Here is a 17530-nt window from a genome sequence, read left to right as displayed (position 1 = left end):
CCTCAGGGCACCAATCTCCCTGGATATAAACCTAGTCGAGATTCTATGGGACCACCTTAATCAAGCTGTTTGCACCATGGATCCTCACTCGAGAAACCTAGCGCGATTGACCACGATACTGAAGTCGACATGGCTCTATATCCCAGTCAATACCTTTCAGATCCTCACTGACACTCTTTCTCCTTTTTCCACAGCATTCCGTGCTGCAAGAAATGGGTATTCAGTTTTTCGACAGGTAGTGACATTAGTGTGACACGACAGTGTATTATGCTATAAGAAATATATCTGTTCTCGCTACCAGCCAAATCAAAAAACCATAAAAGAATCATAATCACAGATTTTATTCCATAGTAACAGTGGACCTCATTACTGCCCTATTTATATGGTTCCACTGTATGATTCAATTTGTCTAACTGAACTATGTATGTTTTGTTAATCAATTGTACCTTACTCAATAAATGTGATTTACTGCTGTTACCGAACAGTACACCTATTGTTCCAGCTACTTGGTTTTCAACAGTAAATACATCTGTAATTATGGTTCTTTTTTGGGTTTAGGTTTTTGTTGGTAACACAAACTGATGCAATTTCATGTGGTTCAATATACTATTAGCTAACACGATTTATTTCATGTGGTTACAATTCTCGTTATGACATTACATTGTTGGATAAGTGATGCTGATGTTATGTTGACTGTATATTGTCACAATTAAATAAAAATAAAGTCAAACAACTGATGGTATTATTTGTTGCTTCATGTATATTCATCAGCTGTTGTCCCAAAATCCATTTGAAGATGGATGTACGAAAATTCTTTAAATTTCGCTTCTGATAGAGGAGGAAGTACTCACAGAGATACTTGAAATATTCTCCGCCTTAAGGCTTTCACAGACTGATTCATTAGATCCAATTTAATGTGTTTAGGTGATGGTAAAATTTTTCCAGGTCCATGAGGTTTTTGCACAAAACGGCTGTGAGGTTTTTGCACAAAACGACTGAGCAAGAAGGATTTGTCATTGTAGTTAAGATACACTCCTGGAAATTGAAATAAGAACACCGTGAATTCATTGTCCCGGGAAGGGGAAACTTTATTGACACATTCCTGGGGTCAGATACATCACATGATCACACTGACAGAACCACAGGCACATAGACACAGCCAACAGAGCATGCACAATGTCGGCACTAGTACAGTGTATATCCACCTTTCGCAGCAATGCAGGCTGCTATTCTCCCATGGAGACGATTGTAGAGATGCTGGATGTAGTCCTGTGGAACGGCTTGCCATGCCATTTCCAACTGGCGCCTCAGTTGGACCAGCGTTCGTGCTGGACGTGCAGACCGCGTGAGACGACGCTTCATCCAGTCCCAAACATGCTCAATGGGGGACAGATCCGGAGATCTTGCTGGCCAGGGTAGTTGACTTACACCTTCTAGAGCACGTTGGGTGGAACGGGATACATGCGGATGTGCATTGTCCTGTTGGAACAGCACGTTCCCTTGCCGGTCTAGGAATGGTAGAACGATGGGTTCGATGACGGTTTGGATGCACCGTGCACTATTCAGTGTCCCCTCGACGATCACCAGAGGTGTACAACCAGTGTAGGAGATCGCTCCCCACACCATGATGCCGGGTGTTGGCCCTGTGTGCCTCGGTCGTAAGCAGTCCTGATTGTGGCGCTCACCTGCACAGCGCCAAACACGCATACGACCATCATTGGCACCAAGGCAGAAGCGACTCTCATCGCTGAAGACGACACGTCTCCATTCGTCCCTCCATTCACGCCTGTCGCGACACCACTGGAGGCGGGCTGCACGATGTTGGGGCGTGAGCGGAAGACGGCCTAACGGTGTGCAGGACCGTAGCCCAGCTTCATGGAGATGGTTGCGAATGGACCTCGCTGATACCCCAGGAGCAACAGTGTCCCTAATTTGCTGGGAAGTGGCGGTGCGGTCCCCTACGGCACTGCGTAGGATCCTACGGTCTTGGCGTGCATCCGTGCGTCGATGCGGTCCGGTCCCAGGTCGACGGGCACGTGCACCTTCCGCCGACCACTGGCGACAACATCGATGTACTGTGGAGACCTCACGCCCCACGTGTTGAGCAATTCGGCGGTACGTCCACCCGGCCTCCCGCATGCTCACTATACGCCCTCGCTCAAAGTCCGTCAACTGCACGTACGGTTCACGTCCACGCTGTCGCGGCATGCTACCAGTGTTAAAGACTGCGATGGAGCTCCGTATGCCACGGCAAACTGGCTGACACTGACGGCGGCGGTGCACAAATGCTGCGCAGCTAGCGCCATTCGACGGCCAACACGGCGGTTCCTGGTGTGTCCGCTGTGCCGTGCGTGTGATCATTGCTTGTACAGCCCTCTCACAGTGTCCGGAGCAAGTATGGTGGGTCTGACACACCGGTGTCAATGTGTTCTTTTTTCCATTTCCAGGAGTGTATATACTAAACGAAGTCACCACCCCACTGAAAGTTCAACTTCATAACCTCATTATTTGTAATAAGAACAGTGGTTATACAGTGATCTTAAATGGCTGGAATTGGAGCTCTCAGTGTTTGCAGGCCCATCTCGGTCCCTTTCTCAGCAAGTATTGTGAACATGAAATGGACATTTGGAGTACTTTATAGAAAGCTATTGATGATGGCAGTACACAAAGCTGCTCATCTTCAGTAGGCCAGACAACATAGAAACTGTTTGACTGCAGGCATGTAGCATGTTCCAACAAATCATGACTTTGCTTCTTTTAAAATGATTCAACTTAAAGAGTGCACCAATAGCCCTACAAAGTGTTTGACACACAGCTTACAGAGGGTGTGGTTCAGGCCAAAAGTGGGTCTGTGATGTTTTGGGTGTGTTTTCACTACCATGCCTAAAGATCAGTCATTCAGTATACTATGAGCATGATCCGAGGTATTTATGTCAGCATTCGCAGTCCCACAACAAATTTCACATTTTTCGGGTGAAACTAAATGAGAAAAAAATTGATTCATTACTTATTGAACACCCCTGATAGCTAATAGTCAATGAATCATTTTTTCACAAAACAATGTTTCTTGTTTTGTGTGTTATGTGTACACTTACAAATAAAATTTCTGATTTTTGTCTCCTACTTTTAAAACACGTTATGTTTATGATCTTCTAGTTTTCTATTTATGTCTGTCTTTCACCATCAGTGTTGTTCTGACCAGATTTGTTTTCATGCAGGGCAATGAGCATGTCAAAGGGAGAGACTGAACTCAAATTAAATGCCCAGATAGAGAGAGATGCTCTCTTGGAGTGTGAACACGAAGAACTTCTAGCAATGGTCCAGAGGTTGAAAGATGAAAAAAGAGGTTAGTTGTCATATTTTATCTCTTTCACCAGTAAGTCTCTTTAAAATATCTTATACGTGATCTCACCAGGATGAGTGATATTTTGCTTTGCCTTGAGACGTTGTACAGTAGTTTTGCACCATTAAAGCAAGTTTATGTGCTTCATTGCTGCAGAAAATAATCAAATGATCCTCTGTAGCATAGTCTTCCAGAGCATATTCCTCCGGTAACATTTAAACTGGACTTGGGAGTTGAATCTTGGTTGTGGAAGCGGTTTTCTGACAAGGATTTAGCAATTGTTGTGCACTGTTTTTTATCTCCAGATGGCGTGAGAGTGATTTGGGTTAAATTCAAAGTCACTCAAAAATTTTATGAGATATTGTTGATAATAATCCGTCTGTTTGATGGGTGTGTTTTGTGCAGTGCATTCCTTTATGTTGAGGTAGGCATGTGCATGAAATATGTTATGATCCATAAAAGGTAATTAATTTGCTGTGATCAGTTGTTGGAGTAGCAGGTCTGTACTCAATGCCCGAAAAGTTGAATGTATTGGAAAAGGGCAAACAAATTTCAGAGTTAAGTGTATTACTTTGTTTACTGAAGAGTGGCAGAGAAACCCAGCATTGCTCAGGCATTTATTTATAGCTGAGCATCCACATCTGTACCATGCAGCATTTGGCTTCTGCTTAATGTTTATATCATATCTCCTGAATTGTGTCGTACAATGATTTTTTTTTTCAGGTACCTTCAGTGGCATATATGGAAACTTTGTGCCAAATATGTTGCAAATAGGGGTTTGTAGCTACAAAGTAATAAATTTAAAAGTCACACATGATGTGACAGTTTTCACACATCCTAGTGTTTGATGGCATATCCTCTGAATGGCTTGTTGTACAATGATATAATTTTGCAGTTACATTCAGTGCTATATTGTATACTGTCTGCAAAATGTTCTGTGAAAAAAGTTAGTAGTAAAGAAGTAATAATTTATAACATCATACCTTATGTGGTAATTCTACTGATTGAATAGTGGAAAGGAAGTAAGCTATAAACCCCCCCCCCTTCCATCATTTTGTTGAGGGTTGTCCACAAGGAAAAAATTTGTAAAGGTTTGAAATTACATGTGAAGTTCGTCGCAAGTTGGTAAGTGCTCTCATTCACAAATATTCGGTGAATAAATTCTGGGAGTTCAAGGCATCACATTATGCTTCTTTTTCATCTCCACTCCCAAACTTTTGATAAGCAGGAGTTCTTACCACCACAGTGATTGTTGCCTGACTGCAAGGGATATGTGTATGAAGTTTGGTTGAAATCACCCCATTGGTTTAGGAGGAGATATGGAAAACACACACACACACACACACACACACACACACACACACACACAAATTTTTATAATGTGTATGAATGACATGACAAAGCATTCTCCGATGTAAAATCTGTATATGAGATTAAGGCCAAAGCCTGATTTCGTATCTTGGTGCATTGACTCCAGGAGTATGGTCAGTTTGCATGTAAGTAATTAAACAGGATGTATACGATCCGGAAGATCTAGGGAATAACCCAGGAATTTTTTCATTCGTGAGAAAACCAGGAAAAACCCGGGATTTTTTAAATTAAACTTTTGTAATTTCGACTGGTAAAAAACAACACTCTAACAAAGGATATTACTGTATCCCGCTACTGCAGAATAATATTGCACTGATAAAACATGAACGAGAGAAAAAAAGAAAAATAAAACTTAGTTGCCATGGAAATGCGCCATATACAGCAACAAAACACAGTGCTCATACAACTCTCTATCAACAGCAAAATGTGTCAAAGGATTTAGGAAGACGGTGCAATGCTTCATAACAAGAAGCTGCCTCTGATGAGCATGATGCCACAACTGTTGACATTAGATTCGTTTGAGGAGTTGTGCACAGGCTCATCCACATGGGCGTTGAGTCGCGAATGTGTTGGACCTTCTCCCACTTCTGGCTGCAGAAGTGTGGCTGTTGTTTGCTGTATTAGCAGTAGCAGCAAGGTTCCACCCGGAAAATTTTACTGGCACACGCAAGCTGTCAGCAGATTCACTGGGGGCAAACTGGGGTGTCTGACCTGGGTGGCAGATTCAAGGGGGGGGGGGGGAGATCAAATTTATTTTCTTGGGAGAAAAAACCTAGTTTCACAAAGTGCCTATTATCCAGAGCATGTTGGTCTATGGATTATTCATATGATTTTGAAACAAATCCCTGTCGGTTTTTGAACATATTCTAAGTTTCTTTCTGAATGAACCATAAGTTCATCAGGTTACCTTCCATTAGGAAAGTTGGTGCACTCAGCAACTGTGATATGATTTATAAATTATAGAGTGCAGCAATAAGTTGCCCCCTCCCTCCCTCCAGATTTCGGTTAGTGCCTAGCCATTATCAGTGCCCTATTTTCTAATCTCGATTCATGTCAGTTCCCTGTTGTTTAGGAGCCAGTCATAGTTCTTTGGTTCAAAGGACTGTGGCTGACTCCAGAACAACAGGGAACTGACATGAATCGAGATTAGAAAATAGTGCATTGATAATGACTAGCCACTGGATTTGCCAAATAAAACCTGCAAAAAAGGAGACTGATTGCTGCACTCTATAATTTATAAAGGAATTGTAACTTGATTTTTGGTTACATGCATAGTGTACGTCATGTCTCTGCCAGGGGAATCCCTGTCACATGTAGAAAGAAACTTCCCTGCAGACAGAAGGGGACGGGGTTGTACGAGTTGAGTGGAATAAAGCCAAACGGGTGAATGCCAATTGCTGTTTGTTTAGGTGGCTGACTGGGTTTGGGAATGATCAGCATTGTTATAATTACCAGTGAAGTCCATGGATTCAGACTACCAGAGTGGAAATAAACAACTAACAGGTAATAAAGATTATGTATTATCTTCTTGGTGTATCCAAGAAAATGAAATTTTGATAGAAATTTTTTTGCCAGACCGCTACACTAGTAACGGCCAGTTGAAGAGACCTTGGTAACAGCCACTTAAGTTCTATTCTGGGAATAGTGCAGAAAACGCATTGTACGAACACGTAATAACCTACCCAGAGAATAACTGCGATATAACTAAGCTGTTGATTGTGGCAGGGTTAGTGAAGTTAACAGGAGAATAAGTTTTGACACTGTGCAGGAATAGTTACAGAATTAGTGATGACAAGATCATTTGTTAGAACGAGGAAGGAGAAGAAATGGGGACATCACACAAATTATGGAAGAATATGACTATTCCAAATTTATAAAAAAAATTCCGTACTGCTACTTTTCGATCTTGTGCTTGACAAGCTGGAGCATATGAATGAAATGTGAAACTATTTCTGAACATTAAGCTTTTTGGTTGTAGTAAGCCTAATAGGCATTTGATACTGGTACTCTGTGAATTATATTCTGTTGTGTTAAAAAAAAGTGACCGTTCATGTGAAAACATTTATTTGGTGTGTGTTACAATTGCTGCCATATTAGACAGACCTGTTTTGTTTTCTCTAGCAGACAGTGGCAAAATACACATAATCAGATCAAGAAACCACACCAGTCTTGGATACTGTTTGTAGTAACACCTATTCATTATCGGGTCACGACATTTAATTTTTTCATGCTGTGTGAAGAGGCGTGGCACCGCACTTTGGCGCAGTTAAGACCAGATAACGTCTCTTACATTTCCTCGAACACGTGTTATACATCAGACTGTTCTGAAAGATGTGCACTACAAAATGAACTTACATTTTTTTATTTTATTTCATTTTTGTGCATCCTATTTCAAACACTCGTGCGGGGGGGTGGGGAATCCGGTGCTGATGCATAGATCAGTCTCAGTTGTAGGGGGAGGTGGATAGTCACCACATGACCGATGTTTACATTTAGTAATTTTGCTGTTTCCTCTTCGTTTATTGCTCTCACATCAATTGAAAACAAAACGGATTTCTGTGGCCGGGAGCTATCAAGTGAATTAAATTAATTCACATAATTACGGAAGGCTTTTATTTCCACCTTTCGGACAGTCAAGCATTAATTGCCTTGCAGAACAATGAAGTTATTTTTGTTGGTTTAAATAAATTTGGCTTGTATTAATCTTTTCTGCTGAGGCAGTCAATTTATTTGAAGCGGAGTGTTTAATTCCTCGCTGTTGGCAAGTTTCAACTGTTCACAGTATTTCAAAAATGCATATTTTCATCTTCTAGCATGTATGTCATTATGCCATAATAAAGAATCAAACACAAGATAATTCAGTACTGGCACTCCAAGAAAATTTACATCTGAATCTGGACATGCAAATGTGCACTTCTTGAATTAACCCTGTGATGTCTTGTTTCTTTCATGACATAATGTAAGATCTTCCTATGTTTTCACATACGAACATACGGGCTTCCTGTGTCATTGTAGCTGTGCAAGCATGGTGACGCCTGGTATCTGGCGTGCTCTGGCAACTGCTGAAACGAACCTATTTCTAATAGGGCGCGAGAAAATATTGCAAATGGTTGTTTGGAAAGCGTTACTGTCAAAGTAAATTTCCTTTCATGCTGAACTATGTGTGAGAATGTACAATGAATTTCTTAAATCACAGAGTGTTTGACTACCATTTAAAAATCAACCCTAAGACAACCTTTAGAAAGATTAGACATTTGTCATTAAAAATTTTACTGGCACATTTGTGTGATGTATTTTAAAGTGTAACACGCTCAATAAAGATCAGTATTATATGTGGAAGCTTAGCTTCTCTTGTAGCTTATTAATCTTAGAGACCAATATTATGTGGGAAAGCTTTGCTTTTCTTGTAGCAACACTATGTATATTAATTTAAATCATTAAATTCTCCAATTTGTGTGTACGCGCTACTTGACAGTGATATTGCTATTGGCTGACTAAATCATGTGTCCTATGCTCTGAATATCTGCTGTCATTGTCTGGCGAGATCACGTGACATGAGCTATGACTGGCTTAAAAAAGTGCATCAAAAGCTAGATTTCAATGCTTCGGAAAGTAACATGCAGTGTTCAGTGGATTTCAAATTTATACTTTCGTATCATTCAAAGGATAAGTTTTACTTTTCCGAGGGAACGTATACTATCACTTAACACAGAAAAGTGTATTTTCACCTAGGAAAAAGTGTATTTTTAACTGGGAAATCCTGTAAAAATAAAGTCACCCCCCCTCCCATATAAACCCTGTAAAAGTTTTGTCTTTGAGATGTAGTGTACAGTGCAGGTATATTGACCTGAACATTGGCATATTGTGCCACAAGGCATTAGAAGAACTAGTGATGCACTGTGGCTTAGCAGGATGGATGCAAATATCCATTTTAGCTTTGGCCTGACACTTTGTTGGAATTCTAATAGTTTTGACCCCCGTCTGACGTGTGTCAAATATCTCTTCAGACCATTCACTTCATGCCAGAGTTTGGCAAGATGTGATGGCTGATGCTTCATATTTACCCTCAGTTAAAATATGGCACAGCACTCGCATCACTGCTTCACTGAGTATATAGTGCAGTGTGTCACAGGTGGATATCACAGCATTTTCTCCCTCTTTCTCTATTCTGCCCATCTCTTTCCATCATGTTACTCACATTGTGTGGTGCTACCACATGCCTATGACCAGAACCAGCATTATTGCCACATTGCTATTCTGTCTTCCACATTCTATAATCCTCCCTTTCACTCCCCATGTCCTTACTCACATTGCCTACAACCTCTGACCCCTTTACTCATTTAAGTTATTTCTAATCTACCAATAACTTGTTGGTACCCAGTTTTATGTTCTGTGTGACAACTTTGGCACTAACATGTAATAAGTTCACTTTGACCTTTGGAGGAGAACGATGGTGGTAGTCATGTTTTATTTTATTTGAACAGATTACTAGATTTGACTTTTGAATTCAGTTAATCCCGAAGGAGCCCTTTGTCAGTCTGATATAAACTGATTATCTATTTGAATAAAATAAACTGGAAACAAGAATGAATTTTACGATTAACTTTGATCGTGTTCTTGGAGGAAATAGGAATTCAGTCCGGCACAGTAGGTTGTTGAACAACACAGCAATAACAACAGAGTAAAGTTGCTAGCAACTGTCAGATATGACATTGTCAGCAGCAATCAAACCCAACACCGGTTGCATTAAGAATTGAGACAATTATTGGGATGCGAGGGTAGGTTGGTTAAGAAGACCAGAACCCGTATTCTGAAGACATTCGTGTAATCAAACTTCTGGGTTATTCGGTCTTCACGAAGTTTTTCACCCTGACAGTCATTGAAGGATTTGTTCAAACTTAAAATTGATAGAACCTTGTCAGAGAAACCCACTGCATTATAACTGAATTTCAAGAATATGTCTTGTGGAAGATGGACACAGATTTGGTAGAGAGGCTGATTAAAAGAATGCCTATGAAGTTGAAATCTTGTTTTATAATGCCCTTAACACTGATGTCTCCTTTCCATTTTTTTGGAATACATGTTACCTGAAAGTAGATAAATTGTTTTTAAGTCCATACTTGTAAATAACAACTGGCAATGTTTGAAACCTGTTTCAATTTTTAAACCACTTATGAAGCTGTATACTGTTTAAGACCTTCAAGCATAGATATGGGTTATGTGATACCTAAATGTAAACACTACACAAACAGTATTAAAAAAAATGGATTTTTTCTATTCATAGTAACCAAAACTACCCACATGAAATCACAACATGCAACCAAAATTCATGTGAAATCTCAGCATGCTAAGCTTTTGCTCTACATTCTTGATAGAGTGTAAAGAAGCTAACATTTTGCTCACAAGTGTAAAGTTGGTCTTATTTTGGAAACTAACATATTAAAGACTGCTGCATTAAAGTAATATCCGCAGGTCACACATATCTTGTTTTAAGTTAGTTCGAGAACCTCTCTCTTACTGTTCTGTTAGAAGTTAGGTCATAACATCATCACACAGCAAAGGCAAAGTACTGTACATATTAGGCAGAGTTTAATGCAACTATGTATTTCAGTTATTGCGTTCAGGGAACTAAAAATTTTTACAATAAAAAATTGCAAGAAAAGAGTGATCTTCATACTGCAAATAATTTTCCTTCTATTCTGTTTCAGATCTGACACATGAACTGAAAGCAAGGGAACGCATTGGCCCTGTTTTCGACAATGACAAGTCTGTTTTCCCGGGCTCTCCACTAGATTCCAATCGGTTAAAAGTGGAGATGCAGACACAAACCACTGCAGTTCAAGGTTCCCCACTCAAAAGTAAGCTGAACGCCTCCTTGACACGTACTCGATCATTGGGCCGTTTCTTGAATTGCATGCGTACAAGGCCTTCCTCAGCAGTTCCTTCTGACTAGCAACTGATTATTGCTAGCTGTGAGCTATCTTGCCGTCCTCTAAGTTGTAGTGTGTTGGTCTTTCAACATGCTCGAACAGTTGTCTTTCAGTGTAACCAAACGGTAGATTCGCTGTTGCCTACTTGATTTTTATCCTTGTAAATTATGTAATAACATTTTTAAAAGCCTTAATACATGTGATATGTATTTTAAGTAACTAGATTCTGTGATTAGTCTTTAGAAACTGTCTTTCTAATGTTGCACGTCCTTTAATAAGATCTTGGTGTGTGGGAGAATTTGTTAATAAGAGACGATTGCTGTTGTATGAGTGATGCAACCAGAAACAGTGAAAAAAACAAAAAGCTTGAAACCTTTGAGCTTTGTAAGTAATCATCATGAATATAAACTGAAGAAAGATATACAAATTTGATTTTGATGATGAAAGAGCGTGTTCAGTTATTATAGAACACAGTGGGAACAAAATTGATGCTCAGAGTTTTCAAGCTATTTGGATTCATCATTTTCTGCATATCAGGTGAGTACCGACATATCATCCACTCAGATTTAATGGCCTCAATGGTTCCTTTCTTGCCCCTGTAAGCTTGTAATTTTTTTCTCTCATCCCTGCTGCATGTTAGTAAAAAATAAACTGTAATTTAGTTTCCAAAGATTTTTTTGTTTGGTATTATGAAGACATAGATAAATCAGCTGAATTTTATAGTGGTTAAGTGTAATCTGAACTGCAGTGACAATCTAATAGGTTAATTGTACTAGAGGGCTGTAAATCTTTCTCTGTGCATAGTGTAGTTCCATAAAATCACTGACAGATAGTTATACTCCAGAATATAAGTGTTCTGGACCCAAAAGAATTTGTCATGCTGTTCCATCTGAAACTTTGAATATAGTTACCTTTTGGATGTCTTTGTCTTTTATTGTGTTCTAGAAACAAGTATTTGGCAATAACACATCAACTGGCAAATACCTTTTTTTTCCCCATATCAGGTATTTTTAGTGCTATGATTTATAGTACAGTAAAATATTGTATGTACAGTAAGATTGTTGTACAAATGTGTCTGCAATTACTGTAAATGTATTTATTCGGACACTTGTTGCATGTTTATGCATGTGTAAATAGCAGAATTTTATGGAGATTGTGATGACAATATATTATCCACAAAAATTGATATTTATGTATATGGATTTTTAATAGCATGTGATTAAAGCAGGCTCATTTGTTAGTGATTGTGAATAATTGAAGTATTAAAATGGTCAGAGCAATCAAGAGTATTGCTAATTTTCACACAAGCCATTTTCACCTGGAGGTTTTAATGACCTACTGGTGTGATGTTTTTTGTGTATGATTTATGCAAAGGATAATTGCAATATTTTATGTAGTGGACCTTCATCATCTTCTTCTTCTTTTTCTTCTGAATCCTAGCTGCTTCTCTCTTTTTTTATATTTAAAGTTTTATGTTGTGTTCTCCACTTTAATGACCCAATGTATGTGCAGCTAGGAAGCTAGACATCACTATTCATGTTTAGACTTCATACAGTCATTGCCCTACTTCATTTCCCATTTTCACAGATAAACATATTTGGGTTTTTATGCTTTATTAACAACTAAAGCAAATTTAATTATAATCTTTAATACATGAAGAGTGATTAGAGGAATGATCATTCCGCTTTTTATATGACTTACTACAGTTTTACTTTGGATTTCATGGAGTCTTTTTGCAGAGATACCTTGTATGCGATTAATTTTTAGTATTTCGAACCAGGCTAGTAACAAAGGATTGTTTCTTAAATGTTACTATTTTCCACCAGCAGGGGGAATGTCAGCAAATGTTATTGTGCAGTAATTTGTGTGGGTGAAGTTGCCCAACAATCCTGTGGAAAAGTTTCAGATGAAGTTTTGACCCAGTTATAAATTTTTAAATGATAAGTTTATTGTTACAATTAGTCATACAGCCTCCTTTTTACTGCAGATATCAACACATTTTTATTCCTGTACCAATAATTCATTTTTGTTTTATTCCTTTATTACCGAGTTCACACTAAATTCGCTCACGATAAATATGATATACAATTAGTATTCTATTGTAACTTTCAATTGACTCTTCCCTTGGAGTGCTTCATCAAATTACTGTAAGCACTGTTTAATTATCTTGGAGAACATTTCGAGAGTTGCCCACCCTCAGACTGTCTTGCACCATTCCAATGTGTGTTATGAGTAAATAACTTTCTTAACACAGTACTTACGTTATTTTTCTTGTGTTGTGTTGTATGGTATGTGTGCTAAGGCATGCTTTTTGATGGAGGGCACCTGTGAAACTTGCAGGTAACCAGTTTATTGTGGTACACCTTCACAGTAAGCTAGTTTCTTTCTATTGAGTCACTACCACAGTAAGAAAATCTGTCCTTAGTTACGGTATATCATTCCCATGCAGTGTATACTACCATGCTCGGTCTGTTGTTACTGTTTCAGTAAAACAATAAGTTGTTATGTTTTGATTCAATTTTATTTGTTCAGAGAACTAACTGTACTTATCAATAACGGGGCACATTGAAACCATCTGTTCAAATATGTTTCTATATTGACCATCACATCCAAATGGTTCTCAATTATACCCTGTAGAAGACTCTTCACATCTGCTAACTAAATAATGCTAGTTTAATCACATTTTCTGTAACAGGTGAGCTCCAGATACTCTGCCTGTCACTTTACAATTTGTTGTGGTTATATTGATTTGTTTTCTCTTATAGCTTAGTTGGATTGTTAATGTAGAAGGGTCATTTTTTAAATTGTAAGGTAGTTTTATGATTTCAGTATTCCGTATTTCTTAAGAAGAGTTTACTTGGAGGATGGGTTGGATAGACACTGTATAACCTTAGTGGAGAATTGCATTGGAATTTGTGTGTGTGTGTGTGTGTGTGTGTGTGTGTGTGTGTGTGTGTGTGTGTGTGTGTGTGTGTGTTTTCCTCCTTGTTTGTTACAGTAACAGAAAAAAAGTAGGATAACTGACCCACAGTAAAATGGATTGATTTAATGTTACATCTCTTGGCTTCCGTGTTTATTCTTCCAACTTCTTGAGACATTTGATCGTCCTATCACACTGATCTAATTTTTTTGACTGTTTAAGTTATTCTTTATCAGTATTATTGTCTCATCATAGAAGTAATTTAATAGTTTGTACTTCAATCACCAATGTTGGAAATAAATTGATTTCCTCATGAGGTTCATGTAGTTTTCATAATCTTCAAACAATAACCTTCACTGCTTGTCTTCTTGTACTTGTAACAAATAATGGATTCACATGGTTCCAATTTCCAACTAAGTGACGACTGACTTTGTTTTTTGCTGGCACTATTAGCAGTTGTCTTCCACGGTACGTGTTTAAAAAAGCTGTTTGAAACAGTGAATTGTGGTCTTCTGATGTCCTAGTGTAAGGAAGGAAGGTAAATAACTGGAATGTGTTGCTGGAGTCGATATAGGACACTTGGTAATGGATGGAATTTATGATAGTGAAAGAAGTAGGATTCTCGCTATTCTGTCTTCTCCTTAATGGTTATTTGTGTGCACAATGTATCTTTATTGTTCTCAGTTGCACAGAGATGTGTGAGATAAATAAATTTCTTTGTTGAGATGCTGTAAGGCATTTGTACATGAGTGGATCCAAATTAAAACAGAAAGTCTTTCAACCACGTCATCTATGAAACATCAAATTTGAAAACTAAAAAAAAATTGTTTTTGCAATATCAATAGTTATGAAGATAGCAAATTGAGTAGCAGATAGGCACAACAAACTGAACAGTTACACAGAGCTTCGAACCAAAGCCCTCTTCAGAAAAGAAAGAAAAACACACACACACACACACACACACACACACACACACACACAAAACACCCGCTCAGGCCAGGCTGCAGCTGTTGGGCTGAAGAAAAGCAGCAATCTGGAGTAGGACAAGGATGGGGGATGGATAGTAGGGTTCTGGTCTGGGGGAGAGAAGAGTGCTGTCTGTCGGAGGTTGCAGGGACTAGAAGGCGGCAAGACAAGGCTGCCAGGTGCAGTGTCAGGAGGCTGGGGGGAGGGGGGGGGGGATTTCTTACTCTGTTAATTTTTTAAGTGCTGAACATGTACCATGCAATTTTAACTTCAGAACCTTCTTTTTAGCGAGAAAGAATTTTACTGCTACTTTGTTAATTGATTGAAAGTAGTGGAATATTGAGGTAGGAGAAAAATTGCTCTCTCTCGAGGATGTTACCAAACAGTTTGCGAGGATTCTGAGTCTTGGAAGGAATGTTTTGACTATTTATCCTAAAAAGTTATTGTCTTCATGTGAACAAATTTGGTATATCTTCCCATGTTGTACCATTTCTACAGTGGTATCTTTGTCATTAGTTTAATAGTAATGCAATTGACAAGAGTCTCCAGTTAACATACATCTCCTCTATTAGTCTTTAGTTTTGTGTGCTACTTTCTGTCTGCCATTGCCTTATAGTCAGTATTGGTGCATGATGTTTCTGAACCAACATCAAAATAATAAAAGTACTCAGTTCATCATTTATAGATTTCCTTTCTTCCCTTCTTGTAGATTCAGCCAGCCATACAATCCCATGGGAAAAGAAATGTGTGAAACACTACCTGTTGTTAAGTGCCCCAAGGTTTCATATAAGGGTTATAGATTTAACTCCAGGACAGTCTTGTTTTGGGGTACACAATGAAAGCAGCACAGTAACCAAAAAAAGACCTAGTACAGCTTTCCATTAGAATCAATAGCGGGAAAGCTATTTTTCAATTTGGATTTCGAATAATAAACAGTGTTTATCTGAGATTGAAATCATGCAGAAAGTGAGAATGTGACTTGGTGAAGCAGTTCTCTCACATTAGTGGTTTGATGTATTCTGGATAAAATATAAAATTGAGAAAGATATTGTGGACAAATTTGTAATTGTATTGGTACTAATTGTATTGTGAGGCAGTGTGATCATGGTACTAGACGTGAATGCAGTGGAGACAGTAGTCAGAGGAGTGTCAGCTCATGTAACTTTCATTTTAATGTGTTTTTGTGCTGTTGGTTCTCCATTCAACTTGACCTTCAGTAGTTGGCATTACATGTGTAGCTTTAAGACAATGGCATTAGTGTCAGAATATAATAGCAAATGACAATGAAACACAAATGGTGCTAAGGGAAGCTATTACATAGTTGATTGTGGAAAACATTATTAGTTTGCACTAACTTGCAACCATGTTGCTTATTGACCATAAATGGACTGAGGTTTTACCTTTTAATGATAGTATGTACATCTGGTGGACTTCGCATGGATTTCAGAACTTTTTGTCAGCAGATCTTGAAGACAAGCATAGGGTGCTGGTATACTACTGGCAGCACAGATAGTGTCCTATTAAATAAATCTTAAAATATAAAGTCAGTTAAGTTTGGAGGAGGCCTTTGTCTTGCAGTTGGTGTGAATTGGATCCTGATGATGATATACAATAAAAAAATACGAGTTGCTGTTGAAGTAGCGGCTGTACAATTTTGTTTGTGTATTTTTCTTTTACATGGGAAAGCCAGATAATCAGTTCATAGAATTTGTCAGTATTTACCATCGATTAGCCAGTGAAGTCGAGTTTGTCTGTAGGTGGAAACATTGCATAGTTATATTAGCAGATATTTGAGATTTTTTATTTTATTTTTTTATGTGAAAACAAAAATTTTCATTACCATAAAAGAGAAAGTCATACTAATTATAGTGTTTGCCGTACTTACAAAGGGGATGCAGATTTTCTTGGTAAACTATCAAACTGTGTGTGCCTTACAGATTAACAATTGGCTAATATTCTAAATGTTACAAATTTGCTTACACTTCACATTTTTTGCGGTGATCTGAAAAAGTTTAAAGTGATTCGGTTAAAAGTGACTGTAACCTCATAATAAGGAATCTTAATGCCTGAATTAAGTAATACTTTTTCCCTCAAGAAATGTCTGCTGACATTTATTAATTCTTAAAAAAAAAAAAGGTGCTATCACTTACTTTCATAAAGAAGACAATGCAAAACCTGTATTAGTTGTTGGTTGTCTGAATAGAATATTGCAGTGCACGATGATGTGCTGTCATTTTTTTTCCTCTCGCCATGGCAAGGGTTAATAGTGATGGCTCAGAATCTCGTTAATTGGACTAAATCTCTTACAGAATTGGTATTTGAAAATATGTATGCATATTTTTCATCATTCTCTCAGTAGTCATTTGTAGGTATGTGTTTTTTTGCTTCAGTTGGGTATTTAACTGGTATTTTCATAAGAAGAATGCATGTATCATCATGTATACCCTTGTATAGAAGCATATTTTTCTGATTAATATTCTTTAATCTGTATATGTAAACACATTCTATATGATTATGCTGTTTGAGTAGTTACATGATAATGTGGTTATGCCTCAGTGGTATTTCCTATAATTTTTGTTATAACATGAACTTTTTTCAGTCAGTGTTTTGGCAGGACTATAGCTATCTTTGTCAGTAGTTACTGTTTTTGTAAACTTAATGAATTCTCGTTAGTATTTTGTCTTGTTGAATCGTTAAAGTGACCACCTCATTAATGTTATATTTAAAACAGTTCATTGAGGGTACAGAATTTCCAAAAAATTGTAGAATATAATGCTAGTTTCATGTACAAAGACATGTTGTAAAGTAATTATATCTTTTACTCTAATGAATAAATCATACTCTATTCACTCTGGCTTGTACTTAAAATATTTTGCTTTGTCCATGTGACATTCTGCAGCCGACCACAAAATTTTATTTGAATTTCCTTGAACAGAATGTGGGTATATGAACAGTAATTTGTACCTAACATGTTGTTTCTTAATATTTTTGAGAACTTCC

The 17530-nt window shown here is 38.0% G+C and overlaps 1 protein-coding gene across 7 annotated transcripts in view; it reads left to right on the top strand.

The window, feature by feature from the left end:
- The window catches only part of LOC126335214 (nuclear distribution protein nudE-like 1), a 161136-nt gene that overhangs the window by 89615 nt on the left and 53991 nt on the right, over window positions 1-17530 (top strand). For all 7 annotated transcript variants that reach the window (XM_049998237.1, XM_049998241.1, XM_049998235.1 and 4 more), the window contains exons 5-6: window positions 3219-3346; window positions 10423-10572. In XM_049998237.1, coding sequence (XP_049854194.1) covers window positions 3219-3346; window positions 10423-10572 — 278 coding nt within the window. The remainder of the gene's footprint in view (window positions 1-3218; window positions 3347-10422; window positions 10573-17530) is intronic.

This window comes from Schistocerca gregaria, chromosome 2 (genome assembly GCF_023897955.1).
Source record: "Schistocerca gregaria isolate iqSchGreg1 chromosome 2, iqSchGreg1.2, whole genome shotgun sequence".
Lineage (NCBI taxonomy): Eukaryota > Metazoa > Arthropoda > Insecta > Orthoptera > Acrididae > Schistocerca > Schistocerca gregaria.
This window is presented reverse-complemented; position numbering and strand designations above follow the sequence as displayed.